Source organism: Corythoichthys intestinalis, chromosome 18 (assembly GCF_030265065.1).
Source record: "Corythoichthys intestinalis isolate RoL2023-P3 chromosome 18, ASM3026506v1, whole genome shotgun sequence".
NCBI lineage: Eukaryota > Metazoa > Chordata > Actinopteri > Syngnathiformes > Syngnathidae > Corythoichthys > Corythoichthys intestinalis.
In genome coordinates this window covers 16,742,492-16,768,438 of record NC_080412.1, presented here as the reverse complement: position 1 = coordinate 16,768,438, position 25,947 = coordinate 16,742,492, and the positions used below count along the sequence as shown (strand labels likewise).

The 25,947-nt window shown below is 38.8% G+C and overlaps 1 protein-coding gene across 1 annotated transcript; it reads left to right on the top strand.

Moving 5' to 3' along the window:
- The first annotated feature begins 1,946 nt into the window (after window positions 1-1,946).
- Window positions 1,947-21,580, top strand: shpk (sedoheptulokinase). Its single transcript, XM_057821727.1, has 7 exons — window positions 1,947-2,145; window positions 2,225-2,366; window positions 11,890-12,046; window positions 12,116-12,268; window positions 12,369-12,544; window positions 16,381-16,581; window positions 16,657-21,580. The coding sequence occupies exons 1-7, from the start codon at window positions 2,008-2,010 to the stop codon at window positions 17,049-17,051; spliced, it is 1,362 nt and encodes a 453-aa protein (XP_057677710.1). The 5' UTR covers window positions 1,947-2,007; the 3' UTR covers window positions 17,052-21,580.
- Window positions 21,581-25,947: the final 4,367 nt, after the last annotated feature.

Sequence of the window (25,947 nt, the reverse complement as noted above, 5' to 3'; positions counted from 1 at the left end):
ACTCTCAACGTTATATTCAGGCAAAATTAAATGGAGATTTTTCTTTAGGAAAATCAGCATCTCTACTCTGTCAGGCAGGGGAGGATGTTTTTGTTATTATGAACCAATCTTTAAACCAAAACTAAAGACTCTGGATGAGTGTAAGACATTTTGTCTGTAACGTTAAATACAATTAGAAAACGATTCAATTTAAAAAAAAAAAAAAAACATTTAAAAAAGGCATGTCCGATATTTTTTTGCCGATTCCGATACTTTGAAAATGACGTGATCGGACCCGATCGATGCCGATTGATCGGGACATCTTTATTATTAAGTGAATTATTTTCATTATGTTTAGACTTACTGTACATATACCTCTTTTCACTTGCTGAATGTGCCGGTCCATTTTTTTCCCTCCTTAACGCACATTTGATTGGCTAATGACTTGGACCCCCCACAGACACCCACACATTAGATGTTAAAGATATTAGAAGTTTTTTTTTTCCCCAACCAGCAGCAGCCACTGTAAGAAATGTAAAAATATGTCAATGTTATGGAACGGGGGAACACACCACTGATATTGCTACTGAAAGTCTGACCTGCATCAGCGTTCGCATAGCATTAAACTGTGTGAACTTGCTAACCTGCAAAAGTCAAGTAGGTCGCTGCTTAAAGAGTCCTCCTTTATGCGTTTTCTACTGTTAACGTTAATTAAACTGTGAGAAATGTCGTGCCCCGAGTTTTACCCCTTTCTCTCCAATTTTACTTTTAATTTTATTTATGTGGTCTTAAAGCACCCCACAGGAGCTTTTTTTTTTCTAGTTTGGTTATGCTTGTGGACAAAAGCAGTTTACCTTTTTTTGTTATTTCCTGACAAAGAAGATTTTCAGTTGTATTCAGTTTCCTTATTTAGGCAATGTTGAGCGGTATTAAGACAAATATTTAATTTTTTTGCATTCCTGGATAGTTAAGGGATGATTAACAAGTTTCTATTTATTGTGAATGTTAATGTAATTTATGTTCAAATAATGCAAGTTAGATTTGCTCATAAAATTTGACATTTTTTGGGGGAAGTTTTAAAAATGCCTCTTTAGTAGTTTTTTAAAACAAAGGCTGAACCAATACACATAAAAGTTAGTATAAGTCAATACAGATTTATTTTGCATTGATCATTAAGAAAGTCCCGTCCCCAGCAAAAAGTGTACATACAGGCAGAGGCGTAGCAAGGGTCCCCGGGGGCCCCTGGCAACAAGCAACATGGGGCCCTTCGAGCGTGTGCAAGTAAGGGGGACAGTTGGAGCAATAGCATATTTAATAAAAGTATAATAACGCCTCGGTCTCATAGAGCGCTTTTTAGGACACTCAACGTGCCCGGCTTCTACTACATTAGGACATAAAACTACAGTAACATTGTACACTCACCGCTGTCTTGCTTCCTTTTCTCCTCTTCTGTTTTTTTCTTCTTCTTTTGTCGTATCCAGAAGGATAACTTCTCTTCATTTTGGAGACACGCCAATTTAAAAAAAGCCAAATCGCCGCTCACTCTCACTCTGAGTCACGTGTGGGGGTGGGGGTGTAGAGCAAGTGAAAGGGCCCCTTCGGGGAACTCAGACACAATGCTTTCACTGGCACTGTCGCACTTGTCGCTGTGAAAGTGCAGTAAAGCTGCGTGCGCTAAATCTGCTGGCTGGGGGCCCTAGGCAATTGCCTGGTTTGCCTAATGGGACGCGACGCCTCTGCATACAGGTTATTTATGCCTTATCGTCTCTACCAATTTGGAGACCAAACCTACGCCCTTGTCAGTACATTACAGAAAATAATGAACTTCATCACAATATGATATTTTTTTAGAATGACTAGTATATTGTCTCGTGTGCATTTTTCTAATGTGATACCAATGACGCACTGAATGAGTAGTTCCACGCGGGCGCAGCAGTGCGCTTGAGTTGGAACTGCGGCCAGCACCGAAGAAGAAGTGCGTCGTTCAGGTTATTCAGCTGTTGTTGACAGTAATGATTGGTAGCTATCATGCATACATTTGTACTAGGTGTAGATTTGGGCACTACGTCAATTAAAGCAGTTTTATTAGAATGCCAATCAAGGAGTATCGTTGCAAGCCAGACTTTACCAACCGCTTCCGACATCGCCGATTGTAACGGGATTAAGGTACGTGTGTGGCTGCTCTGCAAATCCACGTTGCATAGACGTCAGCTTGTTTATCTGGGAATCCGTCATCGTTATACAGGCAAAGGAGCAAGATACCGGCCGGATCCTGGACACGCTGAACCGGTGCATTGGTCTTCTCCCCAGAGATAAACTGCAACATGTGTGCAAGATAGGAGTTTCAGGACAGATGCATGGGGTTCTGTTCTGGAATTCAGAGAGTGGTAAGTACCCCCACTCCTATTCACATAATATCTCAATAGTTTCACAATATAGAGTATGGTTGGTAAATACTGTTTTTCGTTTGTTTATTTAAGTACAGTGTTAATGCTAACTGTATTAGTAGTCGGTGTGTATCATGTCAATGATAATGTATAACTTTTAGCTTGGTGCTCATACACGTCTGTAATGTAAGGTAGGACATGATAGTGGTAATTGGAGAACTGATTTTTTGGGGGGAGATAGACATGCGGTGAACAACAGTGCACAAGTCAGTTAACATATCTTGATCCAGAAATGTCGGGCAAAGGGCGTGTCAATTGTTTCCCAGTACAGACTGTACTGTCATAAGCGGATTTTAAGGGGGGGCCAGGGGGAGAGGCCCCCCCCAGTGGCCGAAAAGTGTCATTGCATGAAATTGAATTTCCTATATATAAAAAAGTTTTAAAGCAATAAAACTGCAACAAAAATGAATGAAATGAACAAAAAAAAATTTTTTTATAATGGGTCAAAATTATTTTTCGAACAGATCATGTGACTTTGACGGTCATTTGCTTTGCATATAATCCCCCCCCCCCCAAAAAAAAAATAGGCGAGGGCAATTTTATTTTTTAAATGATTTTTTTCTTTGATTGAAATTATTTTTTTGATTGAAGCACCTCCGCGACCCTCGTGAGGAATAAGCGGCATGGAAAATGAATGAATGAATGAATGATTTAGACACCATGGTCATACAATAATATGGCCCAAACAAAAAATGGATTGCTTCAATCAAAGTAAACTTTTTCAATGAAAAATGAACTGTTCAAATGCAAATTTTTCAATTTCAAATATTTTTTCGCATAAAAAAAAAAAAAAAAAAATTCTATGATTGATTTTTTTTTTTTTTTTTGATTGAAGTGATTTTTCTTTCTGAATATATATATTTTTTGAAGCAACTTATTTTTTGATTGAATAATAAAGACAAAAACGTCCTAAGCCAAAATGTGGCGCAATCACAAATCAAGACTACTTCAATCAAAAAAGTTGCTTCAATCAAGAAAAAAAAAACAAAAAACGACCCCAGTCAAAAAAAATTCAAAGAAAAATAGCTTTCAAATGCATTTTTTGGGGGGAGTTTCAAATTTATTTTTGCATTTAAACACATTTATTTTTGATTGAAGTTACTTTTTTTGATAGAAAATATATATTTTGATTGAAGCAACTTTTCTTTTTATTAAAGCAACTTTATTTTTTGATTGAATAATAAAGACACAAATCTACCTCCATATGGCTCCGCCCAGGGGATACAATTTTTGACTGGGGTAACTACATTGGAACGACACCGGTAGGCGTACCATATTCAATGGATGACGATCTTGGCAAAAAGTATAGCTGTCCTAAGCAGCCTGATTTAGAATTCCCCTCAAGAATGACGGGAAACAAAAAAAACAGTCATTGTCAACTTATTATTGTAAATATTCTTGTAAGTTAATTTTATGGCTGACACTGCGTTTCGAGGTCATCAACACGTTGTGCCCCCCTTGTCCCAAAAGTCAAACTCCGCCTATGTGTATATTATTGTGTGCACCATTGCTCAATTGCAAACTATTGACCTCATGACGCCAAAATGAAAAAAAAAAAAAAAAGATTTAAAAATCTTCCACTATTGTTTTTGTTTTCAATAAGAAAGGTGGAAAAGCGCTATATAAGTGTAACACCAAGTGTAACACCAAAATGCTAAATAAGATTGAGAAATTAATACATAGTAAAACAATAATAAAAATAACCAATTAAAAAGAACATAATAAAAAACATAATTTTATGTATGATGCGAACTAGCGACAACAGGCATTTAGGGTTAAAAAAATTTTTTTTGATCTGGAATGTCACTTAATTTCCGACAAAAGGACTCAAGAGATAAGCAACTGGAAAATCAAGCTGAACTAGATCTGGATCACCTCTTGAACCCATCGATAATTGTACTTTGACATGAACAAAAGTTAAAAATTAATCTGTTTACATGGCCTTGGAGAACTGTAACTAGTCCAATCCAAAAGTAATTCATGGCATTTTGCTAATCAACCTGGAATTTATTTGACTTTGAGGATATTTACAGGACCCACACATAAACTACGATGGAACATAATGAACTATTTTGTAAATCATAATTAGGGATGCGGCCAAGGCAGCACGCTCATTGCACTTACTGTTTTTCATATCATCCTCTTGTATTGAACACATTCTGTCAAGCACCTGATAATTCTGTTTCCAAAGACTTAAAGCAACACTGGGTAACTTTTCAACAGTGTTTTTAACAACGGTGTTAGAGTATAACGGCGTTACTAACTGCTAGGGCTGTGACAAAATATCGAAATGGTGATATATTGTGATACTTTGTATCCCAAAAGGTTATCGATATGCTGCTGTCAAGAATCGAGATATCGTTTTAAAAAGGTACAAAAAAAGAACCATCAAGTTGCTACCAAAATCTTCCACGATAATAGAGTCTCAGTTAACTCTAAGGCTGCCATTGACGGTGCTCCACACCCAATCCATTTAGACTGGGACTGGGAACGTTCGTTCATTCAAAGCCAGAGCATTCACAGTCATTCGGTCCGATTTTCAGGGCATTTACAGGTCACTTGCTGTTCATTTTAGGGCATTTACAGGTCATTTCCTGTTGAGTTTGAGCCACTGCCTATTTATTTGGGTGATTCCCAGGTCACCTCCTGTTCTGTAACTCAAAATAAACAGGAAGTGACCCATAAAATACCCCAAAATCAACAGGAAGTAACTGATAATCAACAGGTTAATGACCTTAAATGGCCCAAATTACCTCATTGTCTGGCATTGGCTGCCACTGACGGCCATAGACGTTCAAAACGTTTGAAGTGGGAGCCCTCCCAGTTCAAATGGATTGGACGTCTACTAGTGATAAACACACAGCCGATTCGCCGAAGGATGAAAATTGTGTTTTTCTGTTCATTAGTTGCTTGTAGAATATCCTAGAACAGGGGTGGGCAAACTATTCCACAAAGGGCCGTATTGGGTGCGGGTTTTTGTTGCAACCCATTAAGAGGACACCTTTTCACCAATCTGAAGTGCAATCAGTCGATAGCAGTCAGGTGCTTCTCATTTCTGCTGTAACCGCATTGGTTAAACTATCTGTGCTGGGTCAGTTGGAACAAAGACCAGGACCCACTGCGGCCCTCGAGGACCGGTTTGTCCACCCCTGTCCTAGAATGATTTCCTGACCAATGTATCGATAGTCGTTGTATCGCCATATCGTCAGATCTTCGTTATCGTGAACTTTGTATTGCAAATCGTATCGTATTGTGAGGTACCAAGAGGTTCCCACTCCTACTAACTGCGTTACTTTTTTCAGTATTGAGTAATCTAATTAATTACCTTTCTCATATTTGCAGCGCCGTTACCGTTATTGAGGATGTAAAGGCGTGCGTTACTATGCGTTACTACGTTGGTTGAATGATGCGAGAAAAGTCTGAGAGACACGGAGAGAGAGTAGAGCAAGAGTGGGAAGGAGGGGAGGGAGTTGTGATGCCGTTGCAAACGCGATGCTAGGCTAGGTGGCTCTAATAATCTGACTGAAGCTGTCAGCCTGCAAACTACGCCCACATAATGCTACGCTAGATATCACATGTATATAGAACTAGATGCGAAATGACAGACTCTGTGGCGTTAGCAAATGTATAGTAGTAAGTAGATGCGAAACGCCATCTTAAAACAGTAGACTTCTCAGGAAGGCTCTGTTATAGAGAACCGTCCTAGCGAACTTAACTCATTCACTCCCAGCCATTTTCACCGGAGCATGGCTCTTCGCTGCCGGCCGTTTTACTGGATTTTGACTGATTTTGCAAGGCCCACAGAAAATTCTGTTCTATTGCTATATAAACATGGAACCCACCAAAAGAAAGATTAGACTCTTCTTTCAGCAGGAAAAAAAATAAGTTCATATCTTTTTCCATTCTTTAGAAAATCAGCATTAGAAAGTAGCTAAGTTTGAGCAATTTTCCAATTTCTGATGAATAAACAGAGAAATTGAGCTTTTTGTGAGAGCATACATTTCAAACATAACTTTGACTTTAACACTGCTATTTTTTGCTTTAGTTACATCCCAAACATCTGAATGTTTTCCTTTTACAAAATATCATAAACAACAAGACAAATAGAGCTTTTGATGGCAAAGCAACAAATTATTTATACATAACTAACTGAGAGATGATGCTGTTGTCGCCGCGACAGCAGGGTAAACTTTTCCGTCATCGCTGCCTGTCTCATAAAAATGGATTTTTTTGAGTCTCTGCGGGGTCTGCTCGGTGAGCAGCACGGACTCAACGGCATCTTCTGCTGCTCTAGTGGTTCCGGTCGTTCTGCCCAGTCCTCCAGCGCCTGGCATTCCGGACGTCCTCGCGCTTGTTCTGCTCAGTCGTCCGCCGCATGGCATCCTTCCGCCGGCGCTTCGACCGTGCGGCCCGGCCGTTCGTTGCTGTTGAATCTGGTTGCGGGTCTTACCAAATATGCTACTGCCCTTTAGTGGCCAGTTATATTGCTTTAAAATGGATTTTCAGCTTTGTGCTTTGGAGCTCAGTTGAATCAGAACCCAGAGATGTCTCTTATGGAAAAAAAAACATAGAAGACGTAAATACGTCTTTGGGACACTGAAACAATTAAAAATAGAATGTATTTATGTTTTTGGGAGCAAATGAGTTAAGTAACTTTATATCTAAAGTACTCCTAAATAGGTGTAACCCGTGTGTCAGCGCCACACCACGTTCCACTCCCCCCTCTGACCAGACTGGGACGCGAACCTGCACGCACACCACGCTTCCACTCCGCAGATAGAGACACTAACCGCTGTGCCATAAGCTCGAGTCAGTGGCACAGCCACCAGCGTACCCACATGAAGGCATTGGAGGGAAGGTTTTTCCACGCACCGCCTCACACACGCAGACCTGCGTGTACCCGTTACATAGGCAAAATCTTGACTTGATTCTATCTTTAAATGATGAAACAGTTTTAAAACTTTCACATGTAGAAAGAAGAAGAAGAAGAAGGGAACTAATGCAATAACGGCGTTAACGGTTGACTCGCAACATTAAATGACTTCCAAACATAGCAAAGATTACTATCTAGTTATCGCAATATCCACTATAATCCTGTGTCTAGTTTTTAGGTAAACAATTGGGCTAAGGCGAATTGTCCCCAAAACCCTATGAACTAAATAGTGTGACCTGTTTTTTTTTTTTTTTTTGAAAGGAACAATGAAAAAACATGAAAAGTAACACGAGTTACTTTGCCAAGTAAGTAATTACTCTTACATTCATGTAACTGAGTTAGTTACTCCATTACTTTTTACAGTAATTTGTAACTAATTAATCACTATTTTAAAGTTCCCCTTTTCCCCATTCATTCTAAAAACAGAAGTCAATGCAAAATCTGCAATGATGGCAGAGCAACAAAGGAGACAAAAACTTTTGTCTGAGGACGAAAAAGGGAGGCTACTCAAGAATAAACATTGGCCCGGCTTTCACTCGCTGGCGTGAACCCCCCCCCAGCCGATGAGTTCGGGTGAGTTGGGGGGTTAGCCACACTAAGCCACACGGTTGCTAACTATCATAAGCTTTTGTTTAGCCACAACTGGATTCATTACGTTATTACCATTCATCCTTCACACAGCCGCTGGAAAAATGTCATTTATTCCAACTGCAGGTGACAGGGAGATCATGATTTTACGACATGGGAAACGCAGTCTTCCTTAAGGCAAAACACTACCGGTTTTGTCCCCTGGCGCCGCTAAAATCAACTAAAACTGTAGAAAAAGTTACCTTTTGTTGCTTTAACCAGAGGTTGGTCGTAGCACGTTACAAGTACTCCATTACATTTACTTGAGTAACTTTTTGAAAAAAAATGTACTCCTAAGAGTAGTTTTACTAAGTCATACTTTTTACTTTTACTTAAAAAGTAAATTTGCGACAAAAAAACGCTACTTTTACTCTGCTACTTTGGGCTACACATTTATTTTTTTATGCCAGCGATGCCAAGTGTAGTTCTACAAATTTCACCAATGAGACGTCACAATAATAATCACCTGACTCCATTACACCAATCTGACGCAAGCTTGCCGTTCTATGATCATGCCAGCCTGTTCAATCACGTGGTGTCTTTAAAGCAGTGTTTTTCAACTGCGTGCCATGAGAGATCGTCAGGTGTGCCGCGAGAAATTATCCAATGTCACATTTATACATATATATATTTTTTACATCGTCGGGCGGAGTTGCAGTGATATTTTTTTTACATCGTCGGGCGGAGTTGCAGAAGGAAGGAAGGAAGGAAGGAAGGAGTAGGTAGAAAGTTCTCGGTCGTGTGCAGATAAGCGAGGTATTGCTCGTGTCACGTTCAAGAACTGCTCGGATTTCTAGCCATCAGTGACCTTGCTGTCCGCGACAATGTGGACCCCAGCACGTCTACTGCACATCATTTGGTTAGACATGTCATGTGTCGATATACTCGACAGTGTCCTTCCTATTTTATCGATATGTGACAACCGTCAATCCTCTCCCTGTGTTTTATTCCAACACATTGTTGAGGACAGCAAGGTGGCTAATGGCTAGAAATGCAAGCAGTTCTTGAACGCGACACGAGCAGTGATCCAAGAGCGCAATGGTGCCAAGCAAGCTTAAACGTCATCTTCAAACGAAAAACCCGTCACTTCAAAACAAGATGATGGACTATTTTGTTCCCCTTCGTGAAAACACAGAGAAACAAGCAACTTTTTTGAGAAAAACTACTAACGTAAATGAGAAAGTCCTCAAAGCCAGTTACCTTGTTGCCAAATCCAAAAAGTCCCACACTGTGAAAGAGACATTAATACTACCTGCCTGCAAAGCCATTGTCTGCGAGATGCTCGGCCCTGATGCGGTTAAAGACATTGCTCAAGTCCCCCTGTCTGATAATTGTGAGCTTTTTCAAGCCTAACTGCTATAAAAAATAAATAAATAAAAAAAAACAAAGACTGAGAGCTGTTGAAGAATAAGGATATTGGCTTTGTTTTCATCTAAACAGGCTCAAGTTTCACACTGAGTAACTATGCATGCTGAGAAATTGTTTTGTAATTAAATATACTGTACAGAAAATTATTTTGGAACATTTTTGGTTTGTGGTGTGCCGCTAGATTTTTTCCAATGTAAAACCGTGGCGTGACTCAAAAAGGTTGAAAAACACTGCTTTAAAGCACCGTGAAAATTAAGTATTTGACATACAGCGCTGCCCTCAATTTGACTCAAAAGAGCAGATTTAAACCTCTCTCCGAGTTTTTATTTGGCAACGATTGACCACTGAAAACCAGAGATATGAGCCTTTTAATTTAATATTAGTAACTATTAAGGAACTATTCAAACTAAGAACTATTTTCTCCACTAGAGGGCACTCATGCCCTTTGGACGAATAATACTTCATTTCTGTCATTTTTTTTCTCGTGCCGGAATTAAATGATTTATTTATTTTTATGTACTTTTTTGGGCTTAATGTGGTTATATAATGGGTTATTGTACAGTATCATTATAACAACCGTTCATATAGATAAGTTTGGGCGGACAGAAAAAAAATACCATTGTTTAAAAAAAAAAAAAATCTAACAAAAATAAGCTGTTACTCACAATGTTACTCATTACTTTAGCATTCTTTTCACTGGATACTTTTTTTAACTTGTACTTGAGTATGTTTTTTGGATGACTACTTTTAGTTGAGTAATATTATTTTGAAGTAACGCCATAAGCGGATTTTAAGGGGGGGCAGACCCTCCTAATGGCCGAAAAGTGTCATTGCATGTAATTGACTTTCCTATAAATATATATATATATATATATATATATATATATATATATATATATATATTAGGGCTGTCAAACGATTAAAATTTTTAATCAAGTTAATTCCAGCTTAAAAATTAATTAATCGTAATTAATCACAATTAATCGCAATTCAAACCATCTATAAAATATGCCATATTTTTCTGTAAATTATTTTTGGAATGGAAAGACAAGACAAGATGGATATATACATTCAACATACGGTACATAAGGACTGTATTTGTTTATTATAACAATAAATCAACAAGATGGCATTAACATTATTAACATTCTGTTAAAGCAATCCATGGATAGAAAGACTTGTAGTTCTTAAAAGAAAAATTTTAGTACAATTTATAGAAATTTTATATTAAAACCCCTCTTAATGTTTTCGTTTTAATGAAATTTGTAAAATTTTCAATCAAAAAATAAACTAGTAGCCCGCCATTGTTGATGTCAATAATTACATACACAATGCTAATGGGTGGCTGAAACCTATAAAATCAGTCGCACCCAAGCGCCAGCAGAGGGCAGCAAAACTCCATAAAACACAGTTAACAAGTGGTGTTTCACTGTACCGTCATTTAAATCTGTCTGAGAGGGTAATCTGCGTTAATTGCGTCAAATATTTTAATGTGATTAATTTTAAAAAATTAATTAACGCCCGTTAACGCGACAATTTTGACAGGCCTAATATATATATGTATATATATATACACACACATATATATATATATATACACACACACATATATATATATATATGTATATAAGTTGTAAAGCATTAAAGGAAACAACAAAAATTAGTAAATGAACAAAAAAAGATTTTTATAACGGGTCAAAATAATTTTTCAAACAGATCATGTGACTGGCACCTTAGACGGTCATTTGCTTTGCATATTATTTAAAAAAAGAAAAAAAAATTCGGGGAGGGCAATTTTATTTCTCAAATGATTTTTACCTTTGTTTGAATTTTTGTTTTTTTGATTGCAGCAACTTTTGGGGCGATTTAATGACTTAGACACCAATGTCCTACCCATAATATGCCCCCTACACAAAAAGGATTGCTAAAATCAAAGAAAACTTAAAAATTAAATGTGTTCAAATGCAAATATTTGACTCTCAAATATTTTTGTTGAGCCTGATTGAAAGTGAAATGATTGAAGTGATTTTTCGTTTGAAAATATATATTTTTTTGTTTGAAGCAACTTATTTTTGGATTGAATAATAAAGACACAAATGTCCTAGCCAAAATGTGGCCCAAACGCAAAACAACATTATTTCAATCAGTTGCTTCAATAATTAAAAAAAAAAAAAAAAAAAAGACTTCAATCCCCCCCAAAATTCAAAGAAAAATAGCTTTCAAAAGCATTTTTTTGAGTTTCAAATTTATTTTTGCATTCAAACACATTTTTTCCTGTCAAGAATGATGGGAAACAAAAAACGCTAATTTTCAATTTATTATTATATATATATTCTTGTAAGTTAATTTTATTGCTGACACTGCATTTTGGGGTCATCAACATGTTGTGCCCCCCCTGGTCCCAAAGTCAAACTCCGCCTATGAGTAATGCTACTCGAGTAAAATTTGTGGCTAATCTACTACCCACCTTTGGCTTTAACTCATCTTTGCTCCAACAAATGTTTAATTATGAATGTTTCTGTACTTCACTTGCAGGTTGCGATTGGTCCCGAGGCAACTTCAGTCATCTGATCACCTGGCAAGATGGCCGCTGCGACGAAAAATTCCTGTCCTCTCTTCCAAAACCGGACTCGCACCTCAGCGTGGCTACAGGATTCGGCTGTGCGACAGTCTTCTGGTACATGAAACACAGGTGAGCCAAACACAAACATGGTAAGTCCGTGTCATTTTTGCTGTAAACGCAAGTGTGATTCTCCGGCAGGCCTGCGTTCCTAAAGGACTTCACGGTCGCAGGTACCATCCAGGACTATGTTGTTTCCTTGTTGTGCGGGTTGGACAGGTGTCTCATGACCCCTCAGAATGCAGCCAGCTGGGGTTTCTTTAACACATGCTCTAACCAATGGAATGCAGATATGTATGTAACAATTTGTATTTTTGGTTTTGGTGCTAAAAGCATGCTATGCTCTTTAAACTAAGAGTGTTCCACATAACAATTGTGTATGTGCATGTTGTAGTCTGAACGGCGCCGGCTTCCCTTTGCACCTGCTTCCTCAGTGTGTCCCCTCTGGTGAGTTGGCGGGCCACACGCTCACTGACTGGCACGGCATCCCCGCGGGGACTCCAGTTGGGGCCGCCCTGGGAGATTTCCAGTGCGCCGTCTACTCCTGTCTGAGTGCGCAGGCAGATGCAGGTGAAACGGGACGTCCACTCTTTAAAGTAGGAGTGGGAACCTCTTGGTACCTCACGATACGATATGATTTGCAATACAAAGCTCACGATAACGATGATCTCACGATATGGCGATACAATGATTATCGATACATTGGTCAGGGAATCATTCTACAAAACAACTAATAAACACAGGCATGAAAATCTCTCACCTTTCGGTGAAATTTGCCATTTTGAAGTCAAAAAGGGTGACCTACCTGAATTGTGCAGATCCGAGGGGGAAAAAAATTAAGTGGCGGGGGGGTTCAGGAGATTTTTTTTTAATGCCGGACGCTTGGTATGCAAGCCGGGAAAGCGGCACAAAGCCAAAAAAGCGCACCAGAGTGGCCAAAACATTGACTGATTTCAATGAAACAGGAGGGTACACTGTTGTGTCCTGTCTCTTCAATGCCAAGCTTGGTTGCACGTCGGCCGTGAATGAACACCTAAAGCACCGCAACGCTGTTGTAATTTTGGAAAACGACAGGAGCTGTCAGATTGTAAATCTAAACTAACTAACAACGTGTTTTATTGAAGTTGCTAAGCCTGTCGCGATATGCAATGAGTCCATTTATTATTAAAAATGGATTAAAGTTCAGACATACAAAATAAGGAAATTGACGCATCTATATTAAACACTGTAAACATTAGCATTGCTACTTTGAGGCTAATGTGGAAAAAAGACAACCTACTTTAGCCTGCTATAAACCATTGGCAGTCTTCTCTAAAACACAAACTTGCGGTTAAAAGGTGAAATTTCAAACATGAAAAATCGCTGCTTAACAGCATTTGCAAACGAAAAAAAAGGATTACTGACACCACATGCAATGACAAAAAGAGTTTTTTTTTTTTTTTTGCGGAGTGTAAAGCTTCCTTTTAGTGGTTTAGCGAACGTACTTCCGGTGAACATTTCAAAATAAAAACACGTCATGTTCGTCATATAAATAACGATTTCTGGAGTTAATCCCACATATTTCAGAATTCAGATTCTACACTAAGAGTAGTTTAAAATGACACCCTTTATGAAAAATCTGATTGGCAATGAATAATTATTATACTACTATTATATATAGTAGTATACTATATTATTAATGCTAGATATTTTTTTAAGAATTGTTTTGAATCATGTTGGAAAGGCGAAGTCAGTGTTCTAAATCTGTTTACATTCTTTTGCACTATTTAATGCTATGAGCATTTGACCTCATTGTTCATTTGCGATTTATTGTTGTTATTCACGTGTTTATTTGTACTTTAATAAAGAATTTAAGTGTCCCAAAACGTTTTTGTGAATTAATAAGCATCATCAAAAATTTCATTGCTAAATTAGTTAAAAAAAAAAAAAAAAAAAAAAAAAGGAAGGGGGATTATTAGATTAGTTGACTAATCGTAAAAATATTCGGCTGTCTAATCGGGGGAAAACAGTCGTTTAGGACAGCCCTAGTTGTACAGTGTACCGGAACATATTTCCTCCACACCCTTCTCCCCTTTTTTACCCCTGACCCATTTTCATGCCTGTAAACAGAAAAGCAAGCTATATTCATCCTTCTGCTGTGAGTTTATCTCGAGTAGATGTCCAATCCATTTGAACTGAGAGGGTGGCAGCAAATTAGTATTGCATCGATTAATCGATTAAGTAATTCGATTAAAAAAAGCTTCGGATTAAATTTCGCTGCTTCGAGTATTCATTTAATTAGAGTTGCGTTGTAATTTGGGTGGATACACTGCCCTTTAGTGGCAATAGTGAATATGACATAACTTATTTAGCATGCTGAATCCAGCTGCTCCCTTAATACCAACATAGGGTAAGATTTTGTTTGAGCTAATGTTTTTTATTTAGTCGTGATTTAGTTTATTGGTATATTTAGATGGTTTTTGTAGGAATATGAGTTTGAACGATTTGTTAAGAGCATTGTGAAAAAAAATAGTTAGCATTTTATAGCATTTAAGCTACTGGACTTTTGCTAAGCAAGTTAGCCAATTGTTCTCTTGTGGTACTTAAATCCTCTTTTATTAATTTTTTTCCATACCGTTTGAGACTAAGCTCAGGTATTTATTTTATTTTATTTTTTTTAAATGAAAGTTTTTATATCTGCATTGAATGCTCTTTTGAAAGTGAAATCTTAGCAAGCCTTTGTTTTACATGTCCTAAAATTTATTCTGCAACGCATTAAAGGTTCCTAATCCGATTACTCGATTATTCGAACTAACTAGTTGAAAGATTAATCGGCTAATAAAATAATCGATAGCAGCAGCACTGCAGCAAATGAACCCCTCCCATTTCAAATGGGCCCCTGGCAGTGGCAGCCAATGTCAGGCAACAATGTCATTTTGGGCTATTTCAGGTCATTACCTGTTGATCTTTAATGACTTTCTGTTGATTTTGGGGCATTTTACGGGTCACTTCCTGTTGATTTTGAGTTACAGAACAGGAAGTGACCTGGGAATGAATTGGCAGTGACCTGTAAACGACCCGAAAAAGTAAAACAGTGGCTGTGTCGCGATAACAAATTTTAGTGTGCGATAATTTATTTGATAAATTATTGCGATAGGCGATATTATTGCACCCACCCCAATTTTTATTCTTTTTTTTTTTTTTTTAAAAAACAAATTCACAATAACAATGTGAGAATACAGTATACATTAATAGATCAAGTACACCCATTTAAACGCAATAACTGTTTACTCTTAAATTCAAAAATACTTTTTAGGAAATCACAACTAAAAACAATAGACCATGCCTCCTTTAAGTAAAAGACAACAATATTAATACCGAAATACACAGAATACACAGAAACACAGAATAAATAAAATGCACCTAATAACTTAAGCATCTAGGCAAATGAAAACTTTTCCCCTCATAGCTTGTGCTATGGCGTTCCATGTGTAATATTGTGATTGGATGTTTTCCGAGGCACCATGAAGCGCACGCAACGGTGTTGTTGTTCTGTTCATGTGACGCGGCAGTGAGAGAGGCAGTGTCTCTATACAGCCTGCTGAGAACTACAAGTTGAAGTGTTGAAAGCGCCGTGTTTTAATGAAAAAAAAAGTTGTCAGCACGTCGTGTGTTTGATATCACTGCCAGAAAAACACACATAATAGGACACCATACAGCTTCCTTTTTAATGTTGTCCTTATAATGATGATCTGCTACATCATAACTCACTTTGTGACTTTCCAATTCCATGATGGAACGTTCTTCGTCCATGTTCGCTGGTTAAACCGTGAATAAGCAACTGGGCTAGTGACTCCAAGCCCGGCTCCGCTCATTTTGACAGATTCGTCTCTGGCAAAAATAAAAAATAGTCTAAACCATCCGGCGGGCGAGATGGTCCGCAGTCAATCCGGAGCACTGACATGGCCGGTATACGTTGAACAATAGGATATAATGGGAACAAATTGGCTCCGGCGCTATTTTTTGCCGGACCCTGAACGGAAATGCATTTTGCGTAGTTGGTAACAAGGAAGCCGAACTTTTAACAGCACGTCAGCCGTACGCACTTGCACGCGAGGCGATAAATCATAGCGGAAAAATTACCGCCTTCATTTTTATTTACCGTGCAATAAATGGAATTACTGCATATTGCGACAGGCTTACTCGGTTCTTGCTATGAGCGTATCGATAACCTTTTAGGATGCAAAGTATCATGATATATCACATTTCGATATTTTGTCACACCCCTACTTTAAAGCACACCACAGTTTGGGACTGCTGCTAATATCTCAAGATAAAACCTGCCATGTTTGTGCCTTGCATGTTAAGCTCCGGTAGTTCTTTTTAACCCCAATTTAACCGCATGTTTTATGCTCTTAACATCCTAGTTCTTAACATAAGCACCTCAGCCCAGTTGAGCTTCGCCATGCCAGCTGACTTCAAACCTCCCGACTCTCCTCAGCCTGACTCCTCCGTTGCCTTCTTCCCGTACTTTGGCCACTCGTACCTGGCGGTTGCGGCGTCGCTAAATGGAGGCAATGTGCTGGCCACTTTTGTGGAAATGCTGACTGGCTGGATGAAAGAGCTCGGTATGTACTTTTTATTGATCGTGTTATCCGCTTATGCAAAAGGAGAGTTAATCAGAGCCCGTCCCTTTATTGCAGGTATGGATCTGAGCGACCAGTCTTTGTATGAGAAGATGATCAGTTGCGCTTTAAACCAGGAAAGCAGCAACCTCACTGTGACTCCCACCATCCTTGGTGAGAGGCACGAGCCTTTCACTCTGGGTCAGGTGACTAACATCTCCACCTGCAATATCTCTCTGGGTCATGTCACCAGAGCGCTATGCCGAGGAATTCTGGAAAACCTAGCCTCCATGATGCCGCCCGAGCGTCTGCAGAAGGCAGGGGTCCGCAGGATAGTGGGCAGCGGGAGTGCCCTTGCACGTAATGAGGTGCTGAGACAGGAAGTGAAGAGAGTGTTTGCTTTACCGGTGGTATATGGACAGAACGCAGACTCTGCTGTTGGTGTTGCGTTGATCCTCTGTGACCAAATATGACGCAAACACAATGTTTCTTTTTAAAGAAACGGTAGGGAACTTTCAGTTTTGTCGATTTTAGCGGCGCAGGTGGTCAAAAGCGGTAGAGTTTTGCCTTAAGGAAGACTGCATTTGCCTTGAGGACCAGGGCACAGTGTCGTAAAGTCCTTATCTCTCGGTCGCCTGCAGTTGGATTGAACGACATTTCTGTTTCCACCGGCTGTGTGAAGGATGAATAGTGATGAGGTAATGACTCCAATTGTGGCTAAACAATATCACATGACGATGATGAAAATAAGAAACATTAGATTTTTGTACCGTATCCTCCCCATACCTGTCAACCCAAGGCCGTTGGCAATCTTACAAATAGCGTATGCCCTTACAAATTGGTGACTAATCTTACGTTTTATATAGCGTGCAATATGAAACAAAAGTAAAACTCCATTTTTAAAATAATATGAATTTATTGGTAATATTGTCACATATAAACTGGTGCAATCAAAGAACAATATCTTCAGCTACATCGTGATTACTAAAATTTAACTGTGACTTTTGTTATAATTGTATGTAGCACTTTTGGCAATTTCTATCATTTCTTTTGATGGCTGCACTTCAGCTCGCAATTCAGCTTGACTTGAAGGTAGTTCGTTAGTGTGTCCAGTTATAAATTAAAAAGGTCAATTGATAAAATTAACTTACCGATGCAATCATTGAGTCAGGGAACATTTCTTTTGCTAATTCTGAGAAGTGATCAGCAATAATTGAAAGCAAATTGTGTTCGGCAACAAATTGGCAGAATAAAAATCTTCGCTTTCTTCACAGCATAGCTTTTCATTCTGCAGACTGTATCTTTATGACCAGTGTTGTTAATCTTACTTAAAAAAGGTAATTAATTACAGGTACAAATTACTTCTTCCAAAAAGTAATTGAGTTAGTAACTCAGTTACCTGAATGTAACAGTAATTAGTTACTTGGCAAAGTAACGGTGTTACCTTTCATGTTTTTTTTCTTTATTTAAAACCAAACAAACAAACATAGTAACCCTATGTTTGGAAGTGATTTAATGTCGTGAATCAACTGTTAATCAACTGTTAAAGTTGTTAAAATGCTCCCGTTTTTGCATTAGTTCCCTTCCGTCTACTTTCGACATGTGAAAGTTTTAAAACTGTTTCATCATGTAAAGATAGATTCAAGTCAAGATTTTGCAGATTTAGGAGTATTTTAGATAAAAAGTTACTTAGGTTCACTAGGAAGGTTCACTACAACAGAGCCTTTCTGAGAAGTCAACTGCTTTAAGATGGCAGCTGTTTACCAACGCCGGCAAGTGTATCATTTCGCAGCTAGTTCATATACATGTGCATCACGTGGCTGTAGTTTGTAGGCTGTCTGCTACAGCCAAGTATTATTGGAGCCACCTAGCCTAGCATCGCATTTGCAACGGCGTCACAACTCCCTCTTTCCCACTCCCACTCTTCTCTCTCCGTCTCTGACTTTTCTGGCGTCCTTCAACCAACGTAATAACGCATAGTAATGCACATTGTCTCGTTGCCGAAACGGTGACAAAATCCGAACTGAGAAAAAAAAAAAAACGTAATGCACGGAAAACGTACAGATTTTGAATGTATGCCGTACACATTTAAAAATCAGTGCTCACTTGTACAAATTACGCCAAAACTTGACAGGTATGCCTCCCACTGCCCCCTCACCCGAACGCGTCAGTGAGTCAGTCGCTGACGAGTTCGGGTAAGGCGGAGTGGGGGGTTCACCAGTCAGTGAAAGCCGGGCCAATGTTTATTGTTAAAGGGGAAGTTTTAAAGGGGAACAATTTTTGACATCAGATCTTCGAGTTAGTGCGGGTTAATTTAAGTCGGTGGAGTTGATTTCAACGAATTCCGTGCAGTTTGTCAGTCATATTAGTTTCAGGGCTCTGGAGTGGCTAAGCTAGCACGAGTCATTGGTCCCATCTTAGCATGCCAATAAAAAACAACGTATGCTCGTATAAGAATTTACCGATGACCCATACAATCAATAGTGTTGGCTATGTTTTCAGGATAACGTTATTTAAACGTACCATTGCATGTCAACAATTGTAGTAAGGACAGCAAAATTTGTAGTCCAGCAGCTCTGCAGGCTGCAGAGCGGAGTGAAATTTTTTTCCACCTGTGTGTTTACTTCGTAGCCACACTTTATATTGTTCCTCGTTCTTCATTGGGAATTTGTGGAAACTTTCATTTGCCCATTTCTTCTGTCTGTTTCCACAGCCTCTAAATGCACATTTCACAATGTTGCCATTCTTCAGCCAAGACTGTAGACTGATGCTGCATTCGAGGAAGGTGGGAATTCGGAGTTTTCCAACCTCCGACCGGGAAAAATATCATTGGATTGCCACCCGAACTGGGAGGCCCTAGTCATGAAGCTGAAAAAAAAAAAAAAAGTACCCTGACTTCACGAGTTGCTTCAATCTGACATGACTCGACAAAATGGCGCTATCCGTCGAGGAGCAGACTGTCAATAGTAAAACTAAAGTTGTCGTTTTTCCTTGACTATTTAATCGCTTACGAGAAGCCAGGTTTGCTGGAGGTCAAAATGTCTTTTGATAGCCAAAATAAAAAAACAACTTGTCGCGATCAGCCATCTTGCTGTTTACATTCGCTTGAAGAACTTTGAGCTCGCAACTGGTAAAATCCGAGTGGGATAAGTCCAACTTCCAACTTTCCTCGAATGCAGCATGAGAACAATTGGCCGAAGCACTCCTTTCCATTGTAGTCGCATTACGCATCTAAAAAAAAAAAGTCCTGCAGAATAAAATGAATTATTGCAGTTTGGTGTGACATTGTTTTGGCCGCATGGATATTTGGAATAATGATAGGCATTTTGAATTTGACTATGTTAGATCTGTTAATATCGTTTTTTTTTATTATTGACATCCTAAAAGAGGACCATCGATTTGCGCTAGCTTAGCCACTCCAGAGCCCTGAAACTGACAAACAGCACAGAATTTGTTGAAAACAACTCCACCGACTAATAAAACCCCTACCAACTCAAAGATTAAGCCTGATGTCAAAAATTCTGAACTTCTGCTATAAAGCGTCTTTTCATCCTGGTAGCCTCCCTTTTTCTTTTATTTGTCTCCTTGGAAAAAACGTTTCGTCTCTTTTGTTGCTCTGTCATTCTGGCAGAATTCGCACAAAAGCATTCGCGCAAAAGCATTCACAATGTCTTTATAACGAATGGGGAAAGGTGAAAGTGACGTATGCTGGAAAGCAGTCAGCACATTTGTAGTTTTTTTGTGTGGCAGGTGCCGGTGAAAGCGATACAAACCCCCCCTCAGGCCATAACAAAGGTGTCATTCGTCTATTTGTCAGTAGACATATCATCACAAATAATATGAAAATATTCCCTCGTGTTGCTTTAAGTAGATACACAAATATGATTGACCAAACGGTGCCGGTTTTGCACATTTAGATGAGAAATGCATCTTATATCATCAGAATATTATGGAAAGCCTCTATATTTTTGTTTGTCAGGAAATTAAACTTGTATATTATATTGAATTTTTACAAATTGAAATTATTAGCAGGTACTATAAGCTGTTGTAATGACCTTGTTGTTACTGTGCCTGACTGGCCAGCAATTTCCTTGACCTGAACCCCATAGAAAATCTATGGAGTTTAAAGGAGGACAAGAGACACTAGAACAGCAATGAAGATGACCTTCAGGCAGCTATCAAAGCAATCTGAGTTTCCATTACAAAGTATTGATCTCCTCCATGCCACACGCATTGAGGATGGCAGTAATGTAAGCATTGATGCAGTGATGTAATTGTTAAACGTAAATAAAGTGCAAATTTTCTGCTTTAAATGTCTTTTTCTCTCCCTCTATTTGTGCTGTCAGACCCCAAATAAAAGTTTATAAATACACAAAGGAGCAAACCCATTATGTAATAATATTCTAGTGAATAACTGGCTGCTACAGTTCCTTTTTGGCAAAAAAACGACAACTAAATAACTAGATTTAATTATTTTGTTAGCTACATCTACATTGGCATCTACAAAAATAACTCAAATTAATCATAAAATCAAGTTATCACCCAGACCTACCAGTTAACATCTTCAATGACTGCTTTCAGCCAAAAACTGAAAACATTTGTGGTGTGTCGTGATTTAGCAATCCTGTCATTGCTAATGTCTTGAAGACAGGAAGCTGTCTGTCATCACACTGAGTGTGCCCACAACACTTGGTAGAAAATGTACCGTATGGTCAGTGGTCAACGAGAAAAACAAACGTACCCACACAGACAAACTCAAGTGAAACTAAATAATACGGGACATATAATGTACAATACAATATTTTTGCAAGCATGGTGGTTTTCAACAATATACAGTCGTGTGAAAAAAATAGGATACCCTATGGAAGCATATGGAGATTTAATATCAATTTTAACAATCTTGAGAGATTCAAGTAATAGAACTAAACAAATAAAACTGGAAAAAATATTTTTTTAAGTTCTGTAAAATGGAATTTTAAATAAATGCAATTTCTGTTGCGTAAGAAATTAGGACACTGCCACTTAAAATGGCTAAAATTACACACAAGTGTATCACATCAGGTGCACATGACTAGAACATCATTACACAGTGTTTTAAAGGAGGCTTGCCTTATTTAAACCTCACATTATTTTGGTGTGCCTCTGACTGTTGAAGTGAGAGAAAACACCATGGTAATATCAAAGAAGCTGTCTGAGGCCTTTGGAAAGATTGTAGACGCTTATGAGTCTGGCAAGGGATTTCAAAAGATCTCAAAAGAATATAAAATCAGGCATTCCACTGTCTGGAAAATAGTCTACAAATGGAGGACATTTAAAACAACTGCCAACATGCCAAGGTCTGGCCGTCCAAGCAAGTTCACCCTGAGAGCAGACCGCAAGATGCTAAAAGAAGTCTCCAAAAACCCTAAAATGTCATCACAGGACCTACAGCAGGCTTTTGCTGATGTTAATGTGAAAGTGCATGCCTCTTCAATCGGAAAGACACTTCACAAGTTTCACCTTCATGGGAGGTGTGCAAGGAGGAAACCTTTGCTCTCCAAGAAGAATATGAAGGCCAGACTGAAGTTTACCAGAGTGAATGTAGACAAAGACCAGGACTTCTGGAATAATGTTCTTTGGACAGATGAATCTCAAATGAATTATTTGGACACCAGAAGAGAGGACATGTTTGGTGTAAACTAGGGTTGTTCCGATCATGTTTTTTTGCTCCCGATCTGATCCTGATCGTTTTAGTTTGCCGATCCTGATATTTCCCGATCCGAATCCTTTTTTTTTGCTCCCGATTCAATTCCAATGATTCCTGATCATTTTTCCCGATCATATACATTTTGGCAATGCATTAAGAAAAAAATGAATAAAACTCGGATGAATATATACATTCAACATACAGTACATAAGTACTGTATTTGTTTATCATGACAATAAATCCTCAAGATGGCATTTACATTATTAACATTCTTTCTGTGAGAGGGATCCACGGATACAAAGACTTGTAATTCTTAAAGGACAAATGTGACTTTGTATATTGTGACTAAATATCGTCATCTAGTGGATTTTTATGAGCTTTCAGTAAATGATAATTCAACCATTTAACTTCTGCCCAAATGCATGATGGGAAGTGCAACCATGACTGTGTGTAATGGTACCAATTGATATATGTTCTCAGCGTTGGGAAATACAATTGGGTGTTATGAAAAAGATCACTATCTTTCTTCCCCACATTGCTTCCCACGATATTTCTGATCGTTGAGAGAGGGATTGAAAAGCTTTAGCCAATTAAACAAAGGCTTCAAAGGCTGCCAAAATTCTCTCTACTCGTTTTACGTTGCCTTTTAGTTCTATGTATGCATAATACGGTGCCATTATAGATTGAACGCGACAATGCGTGAGTGGGTAGTGCAGCGCATGGGTTAATTGCGTTAAATATTTTAACGCTGTTGACGTGATAAATTTGACAGCCCCACTTTAAGCCAAAACTTAAGAGACATCCAAGACGCTGGATAAGTGTAAGACATTTTGTCTGTAACGTTAAATACAATTAGAAAACGATTTAATTAAAAGAATATATATATATATAAATATTAAAAAAGGCATGTCCGATATTTTTTTGCCAATTCCGATACTTTGAAAATGACGTGATCGGACCCGATCGATCGGCTCGATCGGGACATCTCTAGTGTAAACCCAATACAGCATTTCAGGAAAAGAACCTCATACCAACTGTAACATGCATGGAGGTGGAAGTGTCATGGTTTGGGGATGCTGTACTGCAGCAGGGCCTGGCCAGCTCACTAGTCACCATCATAGAATCCACCATCAATTCTATCATGTATCAGAGAGTGCTTGAGGAACATGTGAGATCAGAAAAAAGTAAAGCCGACGTGAAATTGGACCCTACAGCATGACAATGACCCAAAACATACCAGTAAATCCACCAAGAACTGGCTGAAAAAGGAAGAAGTTGAGAGTCCTGGAATGCCCGATTCAAAGCCCAGATCTTAATCCCATTGAGATCCCAATCCCAGTCCTCGAGAGCCCCTATCCAGCTTGTTTTCCGTGTCTCCCTCCTTTAACACACCTGAATCAAATGATCAGCTCATCCGCAAGCTCTGAAGCAGCCTGATAACGATCCTCATTAGTGGATTCAGGTGTGTTAGAGGAGGGAGACAGGGAAAACAAGCTGGATAGGGGCTCTCGAGGACCGGGATTGGGCACCCCGCTGTAGGGTGACTTGAAATGGGCTCAAACATTACACAACTGAAAGTATTCAGCGTTGAGGAGTGGGGCAAACTTTCTTCAGACCGATGTCAAAGACTGGTAGATGGCTACAAAAAGCGTTATTTCAGCCAAAGGGGGTAACACTAGTTTTTACAGTGGTATGAAAAAGTATCTGAACCTTTTGGAATTTCTCACATTTCTGCATAAAATCCCCATCAAATGTGATCTGATCTTTGTCAAAATCACACAGATGAAAAAGCAGTGATTAACTTAAACCACTCAAACATTTATAGGTTTTCATATTCTAATGAGGTTAGTATGCAAACAATGACAGAAGGGGGAAAAATAAGTAAGTGAACCACCGCATTTAATATTTCGTTTGTGATCAGTCTGGCACATCGACCAGGACTAATCTTGGCCCATTCTTTACAAAACTGCTGTAGTTCAGTCAGATTCCTGGGATGTTTGGCATGCATCGCTGTCTTTAGGTCATTCCACAGCATCTCAATGGGGTCCAAGTCTGGGCATTCACTTGGTCACTCCAGAACATGTACTGTGTCTGTGTGTCTTTTTGGATCACTGTCTTGTTGCAGCGTCCATCCTCTTTTTAGCTTCAACTGTCTGACAGACGGCCTCAAGTTTTCCTGCAAAACATCCTTATATACTTTTTAATTAATTCTTCCATTAATGATTGCAAGTTGTACAGGCCCTGTGGCAGCAAACCAACCCCAAAACATGATGCTCCCTCCACCATGCTTCACGGTGGGGATGAGGTGTTTATGTTGGTGAGCTGTTCCATTTTTTCTCCATACATGACGTTGTGTGTTACTCCCAAACAATTCCACTTTGGTTCCATCAGTCCACATAATATTTTGCCACAACTTCTGTGGAGTGTCCAAGTGCCTTTTTGTGAACATTAAACTAGCAACAATGTTTTTTTTTTTTTTTGGACAGCACTGGCTTCCTCTGTCTGGTCATCATTCTTGGCCATAGTTCTACATACAGTTAATGTGTGCCCAGAGATATTGGACTGTGCCAGTGATTTATGTAAGTCTTTAGCAGACACTGTAGGGTTCTTTTTTACCTCTCTGAGTATTCTGCGCTGAACTCTTGGCGTCATCTTTGGTGGACTGTCACTCCTTGGAGAGGAGCAACGGTGCCAAACTCTCCATTTGTAGACAACGTCTTTGTCGATTGATGAACATCCAGACCTTTAGACATGTTTTTTTATTTTATCCTTTCCCAGCTTTATATAAATCAACAATCTGTGATCGCAGGTCTTCAGACAGCTCTTTTGACCGAGCCATGATGCACATCAGACAATGCTCATCAAGACAGTTCTTACCAGGTGTGTGTTTTATAGTGCACAGGGCAGCTTTAAACCACTCATCAGTGATTGGGCACACACCTGACTTAAAATATTTGGTAAAAAATTGGTTGCAACTGCTCTTTAAGTCTCCTTAGGCAGAGGGTTCACGTAATTATTTTCCCCCCTTCTGTCATTGTTTGCATACTATCCTCATTAAAATATGAGGTGGTTTTAGTTAAAGCGGACACTGTTTTTTCATCTGTGTGATTTTGACAAAGATCAGAACACATTTGACGGTGATTTTATGCGTGAATGTGAGAAATTCCAAAAGGTTCAGATACTTTTTCATGCCACTGTAGCTGGTAGGGTGTCCTAACATTTTCCTGAGAATATGCATTTTTGTTGATATATTTGGTTTAATGAGTTAAATAATGTTATTTTTTGTTGTTTACGTGCAATTAAATCACTTTCTTTTCCAGAGATAAAGAAGAACAAGATTAGACATTGATAAGTGAACATTTCTTCATAAAGAACTGAATATTTCATGGTGTGTCCTAATTTTTTCACATGACTGTAAACCCTTAATTGGGCACTCATTGCCCGCCACTGACGGACGTCTAGCGCCATCAAAAAATAAGCATTCACAGCCAGTCAACTCACTTTAAATGAATTGGACATCTATTGTTATCAATGGCATGCAATAAGCTAAATCCTAAAAATAAACGAAAACATCAGGAATTTAATATGTGCCTGGTTCATTTGAAACCCGAAAACCACACTGTACATGTGAGCTTGTGCACAGCTGATCAATACATCCTCCTTTTAAGCACTCCAAGCTCCAC

What these genes read in the sequence shown, in the direction of transcription:
- shpk (XM_057821727.1), top strand. Translation starts at nt 2,008, where the DNA reads ATGCATACATTTGTACTAGGTGTAGATTTGGGCACTACGTCAATTAAA. An exon ending in CCGATTGTAACGGGATTAAG is followed by an intron (nt 2,146 to 2,224) that starts GTACGTGTGTGG and finishes ATCGTTATACAG; the next exon opens with GCAAAGGAGCAAGATACCGG. An exon ending in TGGCTGGATGAAAGAGCTCG is followed by an intron (nt 16,582 to 16,656) that starts GTATGTACTTTT and finishes CCTTTATTGCAG; the next exon opens with GTATGGATCTGAGCGACCAG.